This window comes from Gymnodraco acuticeps, unplaced genomic scaffold, assembly GCF_902827175.1.
Source record: "Gymnodraco acuticeps unplaced genomic scaffold, fGymAcu1.1, whole genome shotgun sequence".
NCBI classification, from domain to species: domain Eukaryota; kingdom Metazoa; phylum Chordata; class Actinopteri; order Perciformes; family Bathydraconidae; genus Gymnodraco; species Gymnodraco acuticeps.
In genome coordinates, this window is record NW_022990248.1 from 15,898 (window position 1) to 34,485 (window position 18,588).

Sequence of the window (18,588 nt, forward strand, 5' to 3'; positions counted from 1 at the left end):
GACTTCACTTTAGCACCTTCTCTGGACCTGAGGCAGACGGCCCTCACCACCACAGGGTTTAGGATGGTGCCGTGACATTTATCATGCATATTCCTCATCAGTTACTCATGCAATTAAACAACAAAAGTGGGAGGATTTACCTGAAGGACGGACAGTGCGCCGTTCTTTCCGTATCCGGAGCAAACCACCACCTCCAGGTCAGGCTCTGGATTGTTTTGGAACTGTGTGTGATATTAGATGCACGTCAGAAATACAATTCTTTAGATGGTTAAAACCTGAACCTCCAATGTGTAACAATTGGATCCAGAAGGTTTGGGAGTTATACGAAATGGAGAAAATCACATATGCCTTACGGCAGTGGTTCCCAACCTTTTTTCCCAAGAGCCCCCCCAAATGACTCCTGTTGGAAGTTACGCCCCCCCCACACACACGGGGGGGGGGGGGGGGGGGGCAACAGCGGTAAATAAAGTTTAAAAGTCTCAAAATGCTACAACTACTGTCACAAACTGGATGAATGTGAAGTATGTTGTTAAAGGAGGGTGAAAGCGTAATTAAGGAGCACTATTGGAGTGACTTTGATGGTTATTGGACTCAGGATTAATTCATTTGGATTCCCGCTGTATGAAGAAATTAAAGGACGGCGCGGAAGTGCAAACAATTCACAAAGGGATCAAACTGTTTAAAACACATGCTCAAAGTAAGCCGGATTTTGCCGATGTGTTTCTGTGGATTCAAAAGTTGTAAATAATCTACAAAATGGAGGAGACCGATCTGATCGGAGCAACTGACAAATAATCCAACTGAAACCGGCATGGACAATGACTGTTTTAAAAATGCGCTTATCCAGAAAAGCCCAGTTTGGACACTTTACGGGCAGAAGAAACATTTCTATTAAAGAAAGAATTATAAATGTCTGTCTTTTTATGCCTATAATAGCTACTAACTTGAATTTGTATTCAAATAAAAAAAAATCTAAATATGATATTTGGCCTCAAATTATCTGAGGCCTGGCGCCCCCCCTGCGATCTTTGGCGCCCCCCAGGTTGGGAACCACTGCCTTACGGCATCAGAAATGCCTGTAATGCCCCTGCTACTACAATGACGTAGTGTGTATTATAAAACGGACAAGTCAAATCAAGCAATCTGGTTGTTTCTTAGCCGTGATATAATGAGCGTATATCACGGGTAGAATTGTAGTTACTTTTCACAAGTCAGTATCCCTCCGCGTCTGAGAAAAGCTACAACCGTTACAACTGTTACATTACGTCTGTTACGAAACTAACTAACTAACAAAGCTCAGATGGAAATATTTAAGGTTAACTTGGACCTCCGGGGGGGTCTCACTATGGAGGAGTGGATTGAGGAGTGCCTATCTCCAGAAAAAAAAGCACCTAAGCGACGACATACAGAGCTACGTGAAGAGCAGGTAGACCAACTGGAAAAGTACCACCATTCAAAAGCTTTCTGATGCGGGTCTTGAAACAAAGCAGAGAGATGATGACCGTTAGTGGCCACAGGTGCGAAAGCTCTCTCCAGAGCTGCTGGAAGCCGGATCTCGGGGACCGGAGAAAGTCGAGCAATATTCTCGCCACGCCAAGCAACAGCCTAGAACAGGGGTGCCCAACCAGTCGATCGCGATCGACCGGTCGATCGCGGGGAGATTCCCAGTCGATCGCGAGATGTGTCTAAAAATAGAACAACAATATTCTGTTTTATCGTTAAATTAATGTCCTGTAACATAATCTTCCTGTGCCAGAATAATGCACTTGAACGCATCAAAGCTTTGTGATTGGCCGGCGTGACCCCATGTGTGGCTGGCCGGCGTGGCTGGTGAGCAGTGGGCAGTGTGCACTAGTTCGCTAACGTTGTTCGTGTCAACAGGAGTGACAGTCCGCACACACACAAGACCGCAATTATGGCAGAAGCAAAACATATATAATTCTCACTCCGAGTGGGAGGATGATTATTTTTGTATCTATTCCAATTCAAAGTCCATCTGTCTCATCTGCAATGCGAGCGTGGCTTTATCGAAGAAGGGTAATTTAGGAGCGGCATTTCAAAACAGTGCACAAACGCTACGAGACGGAAATCCCTCCTAATTCTGCCCTACGCTCCAAAAGGGGAGGGGCCTGAAAGGACAGCTAAATGCACAGCAGTCCATTTCACCAGGCCCAACAACAAGAGCAAGGCTGCTACCATAGGCATAGCATCTTAACGTGTTAGTCACGTTCTTGCGAAACACATGAAGTCTTTCAAAGACGGCAAAGTTGTGAAAGAAGCATTCCTGGAGGCTGCGACGCGCTTTTTGGGGACAGTAAAAATAACAGTAGCATTTCAACAGGTTTTTGATATAATAAAAACTCAAGTTAGATACCGTTATTAATCAGCTGTAAGTTTTAGTTTGTTTGAACTTATTCATTATAATTATTGTACACAATGGTATAAGAATGCAAACATTAAGATCTGTTCTGTTTAAATTGATTATAGTCTATTATCAATTCAGGTTAAGAAACTAGTGTTGCTTGCATCCTATTTTAAAGGCATTTCTTTTTATAATCTACTAAAATGCAACAAAAAAGGGTTTGATTCTATTAATTTTGTCTTTTTTATTGCACTTTGGCAGCAGATTCCTGTGTAGCTTCAGATCTGAGTTGTCTTATTAGTAAGCCTCATTTATACTTTTGTAGCAACACTATTTTTATATAATGGCAAAGAAAGGGTTCAGAGTCTTTTCTTTTTTCCCTGTGTCATCTGTGGCAGCACTGTTCAATGCTTCCTAAAAACATTACCCACTGTAGTGACGTGTGAATAAACTCCAACACTGTTGTGTAACTTCAGTAAATACTTGTATGTGTGTAGATTAGAAAGAGGTAAGATAAAGGATCTGCAGTATTTTATGAAGTATTAATCGTACAAAGGTCAGTTTTATACAAGTAGAAGTGTGTATTTTCCTGGTAGTAGGCTGTCAGTAATGGCTACGCCTCTATTTGGACTGATAGATCTCGGCAGACTGGCAACTTTAAAAGTAGCTCTCGGTTCAAAAAAGGTTGGGCACCCCTGGCCTAGAACAACCTCAACCTATACAAGTAACCTCGTAAGCCATGCTGCTGATGCTGGACAGGTTTTCAGTGGGTGCACAATAAACGGCAACATACACATTAATGTAAATAAATAGCAAATAATCGATCAATGCTCTCTGTCTAATATGTTCGCTAGCTGTTAGTGTTGTTGCATAGCAACCACCTCGCACTATGTTTTGTGCTTCGCGTCGGGCCGAACCACGCCCCTTAGCTGTGATATAATGGCCATATACCACGGCCTGTCGTGAGCTATTGCTTAAGTATACACTTCATACAATATGATCAAGGTCAAGTCCCCTAAACGTACCATGTTATCCTGATTAATTTGTATATTATTTTCTCCCCTTAAAGGTGGGGTAGGTAAGTTTCAGAAACCGGCTCGAGATACACTTTTTGTTATATTCCATGGAATGCTCTTAACATCCCGATAGCAATGAATATCTGAAGTGCTTTGATAAAAAATCCATTAAAAAATGTCATCTGTGGAAGCCGCGGCGCTGTAAAAAGCACGACCAATCCGTTTAGCCGCCTACCTGCCTGTCAGCCTTCCATCGGGGCACAAACTTATCTCGTGCCCTCATTGGTCATGTGCGCGTTCGTGTGTGTTGGAGGAGGGGCTCTGTGAGGAAGTGGCAGATTTTCTCCGGTTGTGTATTTTAAAATTCTAGCGATCTCGAGCCGGTTTCTCAAACTTACCTACCCCACCTTTAACTGTTATTATTTATGACTATGCATGTTTTCTTGTTGTTCTTTTTGTCTGCTGTACTTAGTGTTTTGGTCAATTATCTCTGTATTGGTTTTGCACGACGACCAGTCTGTGTACGCTGGGTGTACTAGTAACGTCTCATTTTCGATGCAGAAAGATTGTAAGACATAAAGTATGTAAATGTTGCAATTCTGTATGATTGTGCTTATGATGTCCAAATAAAAAATAAGTAAAAAAAAGAAAATAAATCACAATATGGAATAGTGCATGACCACATTTCAGAAATAATGTGTTTGGATATTATCTTAAATAACGTTGTGTGAACTGTGTGTGAGATTAGATGCACGTCAGAAAACTCTATAAAAAATACTATTCTTAAGAAAGTAACCGACACGATTACAGAGACACTAGAAAGTGTTACAATTGAAGTCTGCTAAATAATAATATTGACTTGTACATGAGTAAATTGCAGAAAGCACAATATTTTTAAAAGCCAAATATATGTGTTTAAATATTATTTAAATAAAGTTTTGTGGAGCTGAAGAGATATCCCGATATACTACAAAACATGGTACAGATCCTACATTTATCTATTTAACTAATAACACCATGATCATTTGACATATTTATTTAATACAAATAATAATGAGGGTTAGTAACACCTACGTCACTTCGGGGCAAACATTACGGCCCCGCCCACTTTTTTGGGGGAAAACAACGCTGTCATTTGAACGGCGGTCAATACAAATTCTGAAGTTTTTGCCAATCCGATCAAATCTTTTTGAAAACCGTTGATTTGTGGATCTTCAAAGAGCTCGATTACGATGGCCAGTCAGGCAAACAATTACATTCGATCATTGGTAATCGACAATCGGTCTCGATATATGGTTAAATTAAAATCAGTAGGCAAGGCTGTCATTTCTCCAGCTGTTACTCTCATGAGCGAGGCGGAAAATAATAGTTTTAACATGCCAACAAGCTGCTGTGTCGTTTATTGCACCTCAAACATTAAAATTAATCAAGAGTTCAGTGTTTCTGAACTTCCTCTAAGAAGAAAGGACAGTAAGAGAAGAGCTCTGTGGCTTCAGGCTCGATCGCCGTTCAAATGACAGCGTTGTTTCCCTCAAAAGTGGGCGGGGCCGTAAAGTCACGTAGATGTTACTCTCATCTATGAAAATCGATAGCCTACTGCTATATTTAACCATATATCGAGCCCGATCGTCGATTTCTAATGGCTTAATGCAATTGTTTGCCTGTCTGGCCATTGTAATCGGGCTCTTTGAAGATCCAAAAGTCTCCGGTTTTCTTACATTTCTGATCGGATTGGCAAAAACTTCAGAATTTGTATTGACCGCCGTTCAACTGACAGCGTTGTTTTCCCCCAAAAGTGGGCGGAGCCGTTATTTTTGCCCGGAAGTGACGCATTTGTTACTCTCATCTATATCATGAATCATATCGAAATGTGTTATTTTTTCCATATAAGATAAGAAGTACTTTATTGATCCCAAGTTGGGAAATGTTTGTGCTGCAGCGGCATAAAAAGACATGGCATTGTACAAAACAAGAAATAAACGTTTAAAAATGTCAACATATCATGCAGCCCTATTATGATTCTCGTACCTCTTCAGATAAGAAGGCAGGTTCCCCCATGGAGGCGTTCACACACGGTCCAATGTTCAGTATGCTGTCACACACCTGTATGAACACACAGAAAATAAGTCACATTTATAAAAGAACCACATTTACATACAAAAACAATACTTTGGGTTGTTGTTGTTTACCTCAAAGGAGTAGGTGGCCAGCTGAGTGCCTGACTGGGCCTCACTTCCATACACTTCTATCTCATCCACCTCATCTGACAAAACAAGAGTGAAACACACATTAAACACACATCTCTTTTAGATCAAAATGTTGCAAGACTAAAATAGCTGGGAGCTCTTAACTAAATTGTTGTGCTTTCATTTAATCTAGAGCAGCGGTTCCCAACCTGTGGGCCGCGGCCCCCTAGTGGTCCACGAAGGCATTGCAAGTGGGCCGCAAAATAATTTGCAAAACTATAGGCGCTTTCACACCAAGTACTTTTCCCAGGAATAGTTCCCGTAACTTTTATTTCCTGGAACTATCTAGTAGATCGCATTCACACCGGAATAAGTTCCTGAGGGAAGATTACGCAAATGAAGCCGCTGACGTCACTTCTTCTTCTTCTGCTTTGGGTTACTGGCAGGCCGCAAACAACTTCACGGCGTATACTGCCACCCGGAGTCCCCGGAGTTGGGGACTGGCAGCAGCTTCTACTGAAGCCTTCCGAGTAAATCGCCAGAACGCCGACACCTCCTCATCTCCACCGCTCCCATGTTTTCTTTTGTGTTGCCATAAGTTAGTCTCTCTCTGTTGGTGCGCTGGGCTAATGCTAATAATGCTAATGCGAGCAAATAAAATGGCGGCTTCACAAAATCTTCTCTGAGTTTTACGGGGCGTGGTTTGCAATTCGCCCAGCCAATCAGAAATGGGAACCTTTTCCTCCCCATGAAAGTACCACCTCTCTAGCGGGGACTAAAAAGGGGGGAAAAGGTTCCCGAAAAAAAGTTCTAGTTCCAGATCTTTTTGGTGTGAACGCAAAATCCCAGGAACTATCGGAACTATTGCTGGGAAAAGTACTCTGGTGTGAAAGCGCCTATTATGATTTGTGTGATTTTTTTTATTTGAACCTCTTTGTGTCTGTTGATTGTGTATATACATATTTGTAAATATTACACGTTAGTTAGACGCTTTTATCCAAAGCGACTTACATACTCAATACTGAGGGCAATCCCCACAGGAGCAATTTGGGGTGAAGTGTCTCAGGGACACAACGACATGCTGACTGCAGTGGGGTTTAAACCTGTGCCTAGGGATGCATATCGTTGACTTTTTTACGATACCGATACCACTGAACGATACCGATACTCAACCGATACATATCGTGATACTTTGAAAATGTATCATCCCACAATTACTCCCATGAAGCGCTTTACGATATAGTTGACATGTCAAATGAATATTACATTCAATTGTGGGACTTCTTGGACCTTTTAGTTCTGAACAAACAATGAAAGATACATAACAAATATGAAGAAAACCGATTATGGAATATCTTTTATAACACCCGCCATCAGGTGTGCCGCGTGAATAGCACATCTTGTCAATGCAAACAGACATTTATAGCACCGTTATAGTTAATGTTAAACCTGAGATTCGCCTAGAGAACAAATAAATAATAGAAAACAAATCCCATCACAGTTCATTTGTGGGACTTTTACCTTTCTAGTATTGAACAAACAATGAAAGATACATAAAATATGAAGAAAAACGATTATGCAATCTAATTTATAACACCCGCCATCACGGGCCACGGACTCACTTTTAAAATTAATTTAAAAATTTTTAAAAAGCCACCAGTAACCGGTATTTCGGTAATACCCCCTGATCTGAACACCAGCGCACTAGTCCACCGCGCCACATGCCTCCCTATATATATATATATATATTTGTATTTGGGATTGTGGGAAACAGTATTTCGATCTCTCTGTCTGTCCACACAAACTGAAAGATTGACAATAAAGTTGACTTTGACGAACACAGTGTGCAGATCTTTTGTCTGATTCTTGACCTAGATGTTTTTCTGTAATAACATTGTTCCTGCATCATGTTTACATATCAGATTTGAACATACCTGTCCAGTTGGCGGAAGATTCTACTCGCTTCTTTTTGTTCGGTGGTTCTTCCTGGAATTCAAAAAGAAATATATAGTTTATAGGCTATGTTTAAGCCGGTAAAATAAAATGCAACGAAACACCTTATACTTTTAACTCATTCCGCAACAACATACGCACTTCGAAGGTGCTTCACAACAAAAGGCTGCATTTAAACCATATTCTACGCACTCACAAACGTACCGGTTTGTCTTTATCCTTCTCTTTGTCCTGATCCTCGTTGCCCTCCTCAGGTGGCGTGTCCTGAAGTTTTTCGGTGTACTTTAAGAGCAGCGAGTTTCCGAGGCGGGAACCCAGGAAAAGGTAGCCGGCCTCCATGGTCACCATCTGGAGGAGGACGGACATGAGTGTGAGAGGTATTTCGTTTCATTTGAAAACCCCTGATTGCTGGCAGACTTTTAGATATTCATTATCAAATAAACACCCAAAAAATATCAGCCAGATATAAAATAATAGCTATCGGTTTCGGTAGGTATGATGCTTTTAGGGTTTCATTTAATAGGCAATACATAATTGGGGGTTTAAAATGTTAATTTCTGTAGAATTGAATCCTAAAGTGCAAGTGTTAGTTTCCACTGTTGGCTTTTATTGTGCCGTGCCAAACCCGGCCCGTTTTTTGTTGCGTTTCCACTAGGGGTAGTTCCGGCTAACGGGTACTTTTTCACAGTTTTCTGGCCATCCAAAATCGAGGTTCTTTCCGGGCCAACAACCGGGCTGAGTATGCTAAACTAGTGAGAGAACCGCTGGCTCGGGAGCTACAACTACAACAAAATGAACATATTTGACCGTGATTTAATTGTAATACACGTTTCTAAATGATGCCGACGTAACAACATACTGATACCGGTTAGTAAAAACCATGAATTAATGCTTTGACGAGTCTGCAGACAGACGGCAGAGAAACACCCTTTTAAAAAGCGTGTTTTCTGAATGGAGATCGGCTAAGCTAACGGTGTATATGCTCCGACCGTCCACACTCACAACAACGGCCTACAGACATAAATAAACCAGCGACTGTATTCGCCATGACACAGGCAGTCTGTGGTTTGTACTTGTTTAACTTCTGTCTAGTTTCTGAACAGATATGAGGAGCTGTGAGCTCTGAGTGCTAACAGCTAACGGCTGATGTTGGTTTTGTGTTTTGCATTGAAGATGACGTCACGGCTCCGCCTACACTGCGTTACTATAGTTACTGCCCCATTTCCTAAACTGTAATGGAAACGCAGCATAAAGTGAGCCTGGCCTACCAAGACCTAACTATACCGTACTAAGCCGACGAGGCCCTGCAGTGGAAATGCGCCATTAGAGCCAGTATTTTGTTCTATCGGACAGGCCACCTAATTGTGACGTCTGTACACTACAAAAGACTACAATTCCAACGGCGCCTCCTCTAAAGTGACAGTGATGGGCAGAAAGACGACGTCGAGGCACCGTTTTTAACCGTACAATTACTCTTTAATTTAAGTTATATAAGCCTGGCTTGAAAGAAAAGGAAGGAAGGAAGCCACGACACAGAGCATTGCTTTGCTTCGATGCTATAACTCGTGTCTGTTTCTCGAAACTGGGAACCGCCATGAACTGTAGGTTATACACCAACTATATAAAATAACCCACCGTTTAATAACCCAAGTATCCCTTTAAGACTTCCAGAACTTACGCAGGTTGTCAGGACGCTGGCAGCAGCTTTGTCGAAGTGGAAAGCGCGGACACTCCTCATGCCGTCAGTTATAAGAGTCAACACGTAACTGCAACACAACAACAACAAGTCAGTGAAGAATCATTAAACTGCCATCTGTGTTTATGTAGATTCTGTCGGGGATTACAATGACTTACATTTCTCCTCCTTTCAACGAGATGACCATCTTGTCATAGGCGATAAAGTCAGACTGAGAGCAGTCGAGTGAGATCTTCACTTCCTCCTGAACACCTGGGGACACAAGACACAAATCAAAGGGATGAGGACAGCAGAATGTCAAATGATATTTAATAATGAGGCCAGATATCAGAGGTACAGGTATAGTTAAGATAAGATGGAACTTTATTTATCCCCTTGGGGAAATCCAGGCGTTAATAGCAGCAACAGCGTCAGAATGAAAAACAGGATTCACACAGGGCAAACATAAAGTGATAAGTAACTATTAGAACAAGATATCACAGTAAAAAGCTGTGCATTTGTTAAATATATTTACATAGTTGTGTTTTACAGCTGATAATACTTACGCAGAGGAAATGCTGTGGTTCCATTAGTTTGAGAGTTGAGAGAAACTCCATAAGGAGGAACACTCTGGTTCAGATACAGCAAGGAATTCACAGCGAACACCACCACACCACCTACAAAAAGAAATTCAATGTTATAAAAGAAGCTAACGCCGCAACACAGCTTGCCACATAGTCAGGGGTGCACATCACTTGTTTGCCCTGGTTCTCAAAGGAGCACCTGGAGATGTTGCTTGGTGCTCATCCTTAAAATGAAATAACCCGTAACTTTTGAGGGGTCTTGACTTTATTTGTCAGACACACGGCACTGAACACACATGCAGAGGTGAACACAGAACACACATACAGAGGTGAACACAGAACACACATGCAGAGGTGAACACAGAACACACATACAGAGGTGAACACAGAACACACATGCAGAGGTGAACACAGAACACACATACAGAGGTGAACACAGAACACACATACAGAGGTGAACACAGAACACACATACAGAGGTGAACACAGAACACACATACAGAGGTGAACACAGAACACACATACAGAGGTGAACACAGAACACACATGCAGAGGTGAACACAGAACACACACACAGAGGTGAACACAGAACACACATACAGAGGTGAACACAGAACACACATGCAGAGGTGAACACTGAACACACATACAGAGGTGAACACAGAACACACATGCAGAGGTGAACACTGAACACACATGCAGAGGTGAACACTGAACACACATACAGAGGTGAACACAGAACACACATGCAGAGGTGAACACAGAACACACATGCAGAGGTGAACACAGAACACACATGCAGAGGTGAACACAGAACACACATGCAGAGGTGAACACAGAACACACATACAGAGGTGAACACAGAACACACATACAGAGGTGAACACAGAACACACATGCAGAGGTGAACACTGAACACACATACAGAGGTGAACACTGAACACACATACAGAGGTGAACACAGAACACACATGCAGAGGTGAACACAAGACAACATTAGCACGACCAGTAATCCTACAAGCTGTCATCACTACCCTCCTGACTGTTCTCCTCTCTGTCTTCCTCTCTGTCAGACATGGTAGCTGATGATGTAGGCCTACTACTTTCTCTCTGGTTGAGTCTGCGATTAGCTGCTCGCATCCACAAGTCAACAGCTGGGTTTGGGTCGAAAGTCTCTGTTGTCATCTTAGACAAGTGGATGTAATCAAATAAGTATGTGAACATAACCAATAACCTACCATAGCCAATAACAAATGAATGTAACTTATTTTATTTGTGTCGTTCATATCTCTCCAGTTTTAAAGGATATTTTTGGTTGCTGTCCTATAGTATGCATTGGAATGATTTAAAACCTGTTTATCCCAATAATTATAAAGGAGTGCCTTGGAAATATGTGTTTACATAAATTGTGACCAAACCGTTTGAACTTAGACTAAGAGTCCTTTACCTCACTGAGCTGTAGTTAACTCATCAGCCTCTCAGTCTGACTGGAGAGGACTCTCCCTCCACATGATTGTAGAAACATCTTCTTCTTATATCCGTTAGAGCAGCTAGCACGGCACCAGATTATAATAACAACTGCGCTGGTACTGGTGCACCCTCCCTCTCTCACTCGCATTTTGTCTGTGAGCTGCGGGCGCCAGATAAGCCAACATCCCCCATTTTCATCACTTACAGCGCCCATCGTACAGGGCAAACTAAACGTGTAACCGGGGTGAAAAGGGTGTTACATTTACTTAATTATGAATATTGTTACATCAAGGCCGAAAATTAGGATGAGCCCCAACGGTCAAAATGTTTTTTTCCCTCCCAGAACTGCCAGCGCAGCACCTCCCCAGATCTGGCGCCCTAGGCGAACATCTAGCCAGCGCTACGGGCCGGCCCTGAGTTCATATCATGGTTCATATGCAACTCGCAAATATCTTTCTCTCTCTCTCTTCTCTCTCTTCTCTCATCTCTCTCTCAATGTTGGTACGCAAATGCGCTTTGTTTCAAATGACCCAGTGCTCTTTTTTTGGCTGAGGTGCGCACCAGTTATGTGCAGCCCTGCACATAGTCTTATTTTAAAGGTCCCCTGTTATACTGCTCTTAATCAATATATCACAGGTCTCAGATATATCCAGAGCCTGTCACTGATTGGCTGAAACACCAAACAGATCATTGCAGCATTACCCATAATCCCCTCTGTTTCAGCCCTGTTTCCAAAGTGCTGATTCTCTGTCTGTTACTTTAGATGAAAATAAGGAGCCCCTCCCCACGCCCCTCTGAGAGAGATTTGGTTACAAAGAACTCAATGGTGCTCTAGGAGGAGATTCAGGTGATAAGGGGGGGGGGGGGTTACCTTGGTTGCTGATTGGCTAATGGTTACACAAGACAACACATCGTTATGACATCATACAGTGGCCAAAATCTGATCAGCTCATTTTCAGACAGGTTTTTATAGAAATGGATCAAAAAGAGAGAGAATCTTTGTTCCTGAAACTTTCAGAGTCTCTTTCCACAGAGGGGACACATGTTGATGTAGAAGAGACATGAAGAAGAGGGGACACATGTTGATGTAGAAGAGACATGAAGAAGAGGGGACACATGTTGATGTAGAAGAGACATGAAGAAGAGGGGACACATGTTGATGTAGAAGAGACATGAAGAAGAGGGGACACATGTTGATGTAGAAGACACATGAAGAAGAGGGGACACATGTTGATGTAGAAGAGACATGAAGAAGAGGGGACACATGTTGATGTAGAAGAGACATGGAGAAGAGGGGACACATGTTGATGTAGAAGAGACATGGAGAAGAGGGGACACATGTTGATGTAGAAGAGACATGAAGAAGAGGGGACACATGTTGATGTAGAAGAGACATGAAGAAGAGGGGACACATGTTGATGTAGAAGAGACATGAAGAAGAGGGGACACATGTTGATGTAGAAGAGACATGAAGAAGAGGGGACACATGTTGATGTAGAAGACACATGAAGAAGAGGGGACACATGTTGATGTAGAATAGACATGAAGAAGAGGGGACACATGTTGATGTAGAAGAGACATGAAGAAGAGGGGACACATGTTGATGTAGAAGAGACATGAAGAAGAGGGGACACATGTTGATGTAGAAGAGACATGAAGAAGAGGGGACACATGCTGATGTAGAAGAGACATGAAGAAGAGGAGGACACATGTTGATGTAGAAGAGACATGAAGAAGAGGGGACACATGTTGATGTAGAAGAGACATGAAGAAGAGGGGACACATGTTGATGTAGAAGAGACATGGAGAAGAGGGGACACATGTTGATGTAGAAGAGACATGAAGAAGAGGGGACACATGGTGATGTAGAAGAGACATGAAGAAGAGGGGACACGTGTTGATGTAGAAGAGACATGAAGAAGAGGGGACACATGTTGATGTAGAAGAGACATGAAGAAGAGGGGACACATGTTGATGCAGAAGAGACATGAAGAAGAGGGGACACATGTTGATGTAGAAGAGACATGAAGAAGAGGGGACACATGGTGATGTAGAAGAGACATGAAGAAGAGGGGACACGTGTTGATGTAGAAGAGACATGAAGAAGAGGGGACACATGTTGATGTAGAAGAGACATGAAGAAGAGGGGACACATGTTGATGTAGAAGAGACATGAAGAAGAGGGGACACATGTTGATGTAGAAGAGACATGAAGAAGAGGGGAAACATGTTGATGGAGAAGAGACATGAAGAAGAGGGGACACATGTTGATGTAGAAGAGACATGGAGAAGAGGGGACACATGTTAATGTAGAAGAGATATGAAGAAGTGGATTTTGGATAATAGGTGACCTTTAAACTAGGAGTAAACGACAAATGGGAGATTGATCTGAGCTCACCGATTGGTTTGGGAACAGGCATGACCTGCGTGCAGTCAAACGGCAGATTACTGAGCGACCAGATGACAGGATGCACTTTCTGCATTATGTTGAGGGAGATGGCCACGATGCTGCAGGTGTCCTGACGCACCGCCACACGCCTGGAAGAATGATCAGAAAACAGAAGTAAAACATTAAATCAAAAGTGGCATTCTAAGAAATGCAAAGAAAACCAAATGATGGCCATTTTAAGCTAAATAAAGGCATTACTTGCTTGCTCCTTGATTTGATAAAAAACAGAAATGACAAGGAAATCATGGAGCTCAAGCGAGATAAAGGCATTACTTGCAATAACCTTAATTTAGACTTGGTCAACTTATAATAATAATAACAATACATTTAATTTTGATAGCGCTTTTCCTGGAGCTCAAAGACGCTTTACATAAAATCAGAAACAGTACAAAGAAAACAAAAACAGTAGTCCTAGGAGTAGGTTGTTGATCAGAGTTTGAAAGCTAGAGTGAATAGATTCAAGGTGTTTATTGTCATGTGTGCTTAGCTACAGTGTAGTTATGACAATGAAAATCTTAGAAGGATTCAAGAGTGTTGGCCTTTCGGATGTGACTGGGAAGAGAGTTGCTACAGGAAAAAAAACCGTATATCTACTGGTTAATAAGAAAGGGCTTGTTATGTCTGATGTTGAGGAGCACTGACCCAGGCCATGTCTGACTGGGCTCAAACAGGATGAGCAGCGTCGGCTCGTAGTATCCGTGGAGGAACTTCATGTCGACGATGTTCAGCAGCTTCTCGTCCAGCTCACGGACGTCAATGATGTAACTCGGCAGGAAGTTGGATTTAGGACTGCAGATGAGATACAGAAGAGTTAGACAATATCACGTAGATGTGTGTAGTAAGCATTGAACAACCGGTACCGGACAATTGTTATTTGTTCCTACTCGGAACCGAGTTTGAACCCTGCCACTGCGCTACACTTCCCGCCCCCGTCTACAGTACAGAAAGCGGCGAGATGCATTTCCTGAATCGACAAGCAGAACCAAAACTAACATTTCTAAACGAACAATGGCGGACGAGTTCTGCCTTTTGTAAACTGAATTTATCTATAATTTGTCAATAAATGCGGGCGAAAAATGTCACTTGTCCGCCGGACAAGTCAATTGAAAGATCTACTTGTCCGATACGTCCCGGACGGTGGGACGTGTGCTTTTTCGCACACTGAGGTAAGCTAACATCATCAGGATAAAAGTGGATTTTTTTAATTAAATAGCCGTTTTCTGAGTATTTTTGTATTGTTATTCTTACCATTGATATACAATGAAGTAAACTACACATTCTTACAATTAACAGGGGTAGAACAGTGTAAGATTCCCACTTTTGGTTTAACCAAACCAAGTTTAGGGTTCGGTTTAACATACACACATTTACATTTTCTTGAAAGATTTCATCTCTGCTTGTCTAGCTGACATCTCTCAGTGGATGTCTGCTCACCACCTCAAGCTCAACCTTGACAAGACTGAGCTGCTCTTCCTCCCGGGAAAAGATTGTCCCACTCTTGACCTAACAATCAACATCGGCACCTCAGTTGTTTCCCCGACTCAGACTGCAAGGAATCTGGGTGTGACCCTAGATAACAACCTGTCCTTCACTGCAAACATCGCTGCTACAAACCCGCTGCTGCAGATACACGCTTTACAACATCAGGAAGATACGTCCCCAGCTGACTCAGAAAGCGACTCAGGTTCTGGTCCAGGCTCTCGTCATCTCACGCCTAGACTACTGCAACTCCCTCCTGGCTGGTCTACCTGCATGTGCCATCCGACCTCTGCAGCTCATCCAGAATGCAGCGGCTCGTCTGGTCTTCAACCTTCCTAAATGTTCCCACACCACTCCGCTCCTCCGCTCCCTTCACTGGCTTCCGGTAACTGCTAGAATCCACTTCAAGACACTGGTACTTGTTTACCATGCTGCGAATGGATCTGGCCCTTCCTACATCCAGGACATGGTTAAACCGTACACCCCAGCGCGTGCACTACGCTCTGCATCAGCCAAACGACTCGCTGCACCCTCGCTGCGAGGGGGACCCAAGTTCCCATCGGCGAAAACACGTGGGTTTGCTGTCCTGGCTCCAAGATGGTGGAATGAGCTCCCCATTGACATCAGGACGGCAGATAGCTTGCACACCTTCCAGACTGAAAACTCATCTCTTTCGACTCCACTTCGAGCGATAGAACTATTAACAAAGCACTTATATACTAATAAAGGGCTGGCTTATCTAAAGCCAGTTGAGTAGCACTTGAAATGTTTGGCTCTATGAAACCTGATGTACTTTATGATTCTGTTTTCTTCAAGGTTGTGTCTTCCTGGTCGAATGTACTTATTGTAAGTCGCTTTGGATAAAAGCGTCAGCTAAATGTAATGTAATTTCTGAATTTAGAAATAATCACACCTGCCTATTCTAATTGTCTTCCTTTCTAATATATTTGACAGCATTAACAAGCATCTGTGTAACTTTTCTTTCACTTGTAATGTAATCGTATGGACACGTGAGACGAATCAGATAAATGTTGACCCATGGCAGAGAGTCAACTATTTATTATCTATTTAAACGTATGTGTTTATTTATTTTCCTTTACTCAACTATTCTTGAATCAATATTTATTTTCAAGACTTAGAGGTGTGAGTTTATAATATATGAATTCCCATTGCTGCGACTAAAGGTTACCAGACCCGATTCTTACCTCTCTTAATCAACATGTTAAGATTATTGGAGCAGGGTTTTGAGATGTCCACCTCACAAATAATAATGAGATAGAAATTGATCAACCATCTCTTTTTGTTGTTGTTGTTTTGTTTTAGTTTTGTTGTGTGCTGTGATTCCAACCATTTGTTTGTCAATCATTTTAAATGTTTGTGTACTATTAATCTTGTCTTACTGTATTTTTCGAGAACGTAAAGGTGTGAATTGTATAATAGCTGCGATCTTGGTTATTATGTTATGTTGTGTTTATTTTATTTTTGTAACTCTGGCACAACAATTTCCTTCGGGATAAATAAAGTCTATATAATCTTATCTCTTATCTTAAACGCCTGATTTGTACCTCTCTTAAAGGTCCCATGTCATGGCCATTTCTACTGATCATATTTCCATTGTTGAGGTCGACTAGAATAGATTTAAATTGTGCAATTTTCCAAACACCCATTGGTTTCTCAGCATCTCTGTATAGTCTGTGTATTCACTCTGTCCTAAGCGGCTCGTTGGAGCTCCTGCCCCCCCCTCTCTCTGTAAGCCAAGTGGCCGTCTGCGAGACAGCGAAACCCAGCCCGAACACACACACCCGCAGCCTGGCTGGGAGTTTGTGACTAACAGCCTCGCCGCGTCCCGCCGTCTCAGGGAGGAGAAATCGGCGGAGCTGCAGCTGAGAAAAGATTGAGTGTGTGTGAGGGGTCGTCGTTACGTCACTTGGTTCCCGGAAGAAAACAATAGAAAAAGATAAATCCCCAACGAGGCGTTCTGGGGCAGCATAGACAGGTCTTCTCTGTGTTAGAGTTTTACTCTCTACAGGGTGTACTTTGAGGGTTTGTGACTCTGCAGACCGTTTACATGCAGAACAACCTTCATAACACAAGGGGACGGGTGATAACCGGAAAAGCATGACATGGGACCTTTAATCAACATGTTAAGATATTTTGTGCAGGTTTCTGAGATGTCTACCACAGAAATAATAACAAGAATGTAAAGTATAATGAAGACGTACCCTTCTCCAACTCCGCCCTCCTGTTCGTCAGTGATAGAGTCCTTCCTGAACGGCAACACCACCAGCTGGGTGCCGTAGACGAGCATTACAGCGCAGCGATTCTCCGGATCTACCCGGACGATGGGAATATGTACATTCTGCACAAAACCATCCTGAAAGTGTAAATAAAAACGTGTTAATCCCTTCTTAATGAGTCGGATAGAGCTACTATTTCCACACGTGTACTGTGTTTTGGTTTCATACTCTGAGCTCCGGTTCTTCAAAGTAATGCAGAGACAGAGACTTGAGGTCATGTGTCCCGGGGTCATACTCCACTACTGACAACTGGTGAGAAAACAAACACAACCCCACAGGTCAGTGAATAACAATTATAGGCTGTTTGAGAGTCAGTTTCAGGCCACATGGTAGTCAATGGTACCTTGGCATCTTTAAAACTGAGCAGTAGTGCATCTCTGTTGGCTCCGACAAGCTGTACGCTGGCCATGGACATAATATTTCCGAAGAGAGAAAAGGATGCCACCTGCTCCAGCTTCTCCTTACGAGGTTTGGCATCTGTATGAGGAGGAAAGAGTGAAAAATAAATGCACTTATTAAGGTGTTTTTTATTCATTAATGGTACAATATATACGTTGGGTATGATGTGTAGACGTACCTGAAGACTTGTCGGTCTTTGATGTACTCTGAAATAATGACATACATGTTACATTAAAGCTGAACTATTTTGTATTCGAAAGCTTGGCACAATGAAGCAAGCAGAATGAAAAAGAGACAGTTACCTCGACATCATGGATAATCCTGTAGACATACAGCTGAGATGTTCCAGCAACGACCAAATTCTTCTCCTTGCTGGATATGAAGTTGCAGTAGACAGAAAACTCCACCGCAGTGGGAGTGTGTGCTTGTCTGTAAACAGCATACATCCTGGAGAGGTTCACTCACTGTATGAGGGGAAAACTCAGGTCAGGAGCTCTTAACATCACTTTTAAATCACCACACCAATCGAGATGTATACAATAATCCTGTCCAAGTCTTCCTTCAAAGTAAACTGGAGTAGATATGTGTAATTGGATCAGTGAATAGTGTCAAAAGCCGACATGCCAAATGAAATGTAGCATTGCAGGACACCTTTCAATGCAAATAAAGTGCTAAACGTTAACGTACCATTCAAGCAAGTACTTAAGTACACATTTGA

At 42.4% G+C, this 18,588-nt stretch overlaps 1 protein-coding gene across 1 annotated transcript in view; it reads right to left on the minus strand.

Annotated features, from left to right (window-relative positions):
* The window catches only part of cpsf1 (cleavage and polyadenylation specific factor 1), a gene marked incomplete at both ends in the record, with an annotated part of 33,234 nt that extends 14,900 nt beyond the window's left edge, over positions 1–18,334 (minus strand). Inside the window, 15 exon segments of the mRNA XM_034220509.1 lie at positions 141–221; positions 5,407–5,481; positions 5,568–5,641; positions 7,499–7,550; positions 7,722–7,865; positions 9,196–9,283; positions 9,372–9,465; positions 9,759–9,869; positions 13,645–13,784; positions 14,338–14,484; positions 17,397–17,548; positions 17,640–17,720; positions 17,815–17,948; positions 18,049–18,076; positions 18,173–18,334. Of these exon segments, the coding sequence (XP_034076400.1) occupies positions 141–221; positions 5,407–5,481; positions 5,568–5,641; positions 7,499–7,550; positions 7,722–7,865; positions 9,196–9,283; positions 9,372–9,465; positions 9,759–9,869; positions 13,645–13,784; positions 14,338–14,484; positions 17,397–17,548; positions 17,640–17,720; positions 17,815–17,948; positions 18,049–18,076; positions 18,173–18,316 (1,545 nt within the window).
* Between the last annotated feature and the right edge of the window lie 254 nt (positions 18,335–18,588).